The sequence below is a fragment of the Monoraphidium neglectum genome, assembly GCF_000611645.1.
Source record: "Monoraphidium neglectum strain SAG 48.87 unplaced genomic scaffold scaffold02902, whole genome shotgun sequence".
NCBI classification, from domain to species: Eukaryota; Viridiplantae; Chlorophyta; class Chlorophyceae; order Sphaeropleales; family Selenastraceae; genus Monoraphidium; species Monoraphidium neglectum.
The window spans coordinates 7,315-8,656 of NW_014010726.1; the positions used below are offsets into that span (position 1 = coordinate 7,315).

Genomic DNA, 1,342 nt, shown 5'->3' on the forward strand with positions numbered 1-1,342 from the left:
CCGCCGCTCCGCGACGCCGCCGCCCGGCAGCCGCACCCGCACGCGCACCGCGCCGGCGCCGGCCGGCGGCTCGGGCGGCAGCGTGGCGCGCAGCGCCGCGCGCAGCTCCACGGCCTGCCGCCGCGCCGCGTCCGCTGCGCGGCGCTGCGCGTCGCGCGCCGCGTCCGCCAGCAGCGACGCCTTGAACTCCTCGTCCTGCCCCGCCCTCAGCGCCCGCTCGCCTTCCAGCCGCTCCGCCGCCTCGCGCGCCGCGATGCCGCCGGCGCCGCCGCGGTGCTGGCCCAGCCACTCGCGCTCGCGGCGCTCCGCGTCACGCGCAGCCTCCGCGGCCGCCTGTGCGCGCGTGCACGGCACATTTGCATTGCGTTCCTCGGCCAAAGCTCACCAATAGGGGCCCCGCCAATCAATGCCGGCCAGGGCTGGGTCGTGCGGCGGCTGACGCGCCCGCCGCAGGTGGTGCATCCCCCGTCGCGCAGCGCCCCGCCATTCAGGCCCTCCCAGCCGGCGGCCAACACTCGCCGTTTGCAGTGTGTGGAGCTCACACAGTGGACCCCTCCTCAGCAACCAGGCGACGGACAACAGACGGCCACCGGGCCAGGGGGCACCCCCAGATCCCCAGCACGTCAGACAAGCGCCCTGCCCCTTCCCCGCGCCTCACCCGAATCTGCTCCAGCCGCCGCCGCGCCGCCTCCGCCGAGGCCTCCCGCTCCCGGGCCTCCGCCGCCGCCGCCGCGTCGCCGCCGGAGGCGCCTGTGGGGTGGTGTGGTTTGCAGCACGGCCGGGGAGCGGGCAAGGCGTGGTCAAGGTGGGTCGGACAAGGCGGCTGGGGCAATGGGCTCAACAGCACAAGGCCACCGGGCTCTATGGGTGGCCGCATCACAGAAACCAGCCGCAGCGACCGCCACTGCGCAAACCCAACACCCTACATCCCAAATCCTGTACGTGGGGGCGGCCCTAGAGCCTCAAGGGGGGACTATTGGCGCTCAAACCCCACCTGCGGGGCCGCCCACTGCAGCGAGGCGCGCCTCACGCAGGCGCTCGGCCTCCAGCGGGGCCGACGGCCCGGCCGCCGCGGCCGCCACCGGTGCGGCCGGCCCGGCGCCGGTCGACCCAGGGGTCCCCTGTGCCACGCCCTGCTGCTGCTCCTGCTGCTGCTGCTCCTGCTGCGCCTGCTGCTGCTGCTGCTGCTCCTGCTGCGCCTGCTGCTGCTCCCGCAGCTGCTGCTGCTGTTCCTGCTCCTCCGGCTGCCATGCGCCGCCATCCTCATGCTCCGACGACCGCCCCGCGCGCCGCCGCCGCGCATCCCCGCCGCCCCCGCCCGCCGCGCGGCGCTCCGCGGCCG

The 1,342-nt window shown here is 76.5% G+C and overlaps 1 protein-coding gene across 1 annotated transcript in view; it reads right to left on the reverse strand.

The window, feature by feature from the left end:
* Nucleotides 1-877, reverse strand: part of MNEG_11777 (hypothetical protein) — a gene marked incomplete at both ends in the record, with an annotated part of 1,787 nt that extends 910 nt beyond the window's left edge. The window contains 3 exons of the mRNA XM_014039753.1: nucleotides 37-333; nucleotides 659-750; nucleotides 856-877. Of these exons, the coding sequence (XP_013895207.1) occupies nucleotides 37-333; nucleotides 659-750; nucleotides 856-877 (411 nt within the window). The remainder of the gene's footprint in view (nucleotides 1-36; nucleotides 334-658; nucleotides 751-855) is intronic.
* Between the last annotated feature and the right edge of the window lie 465 nt (nucleotides 878-1,342).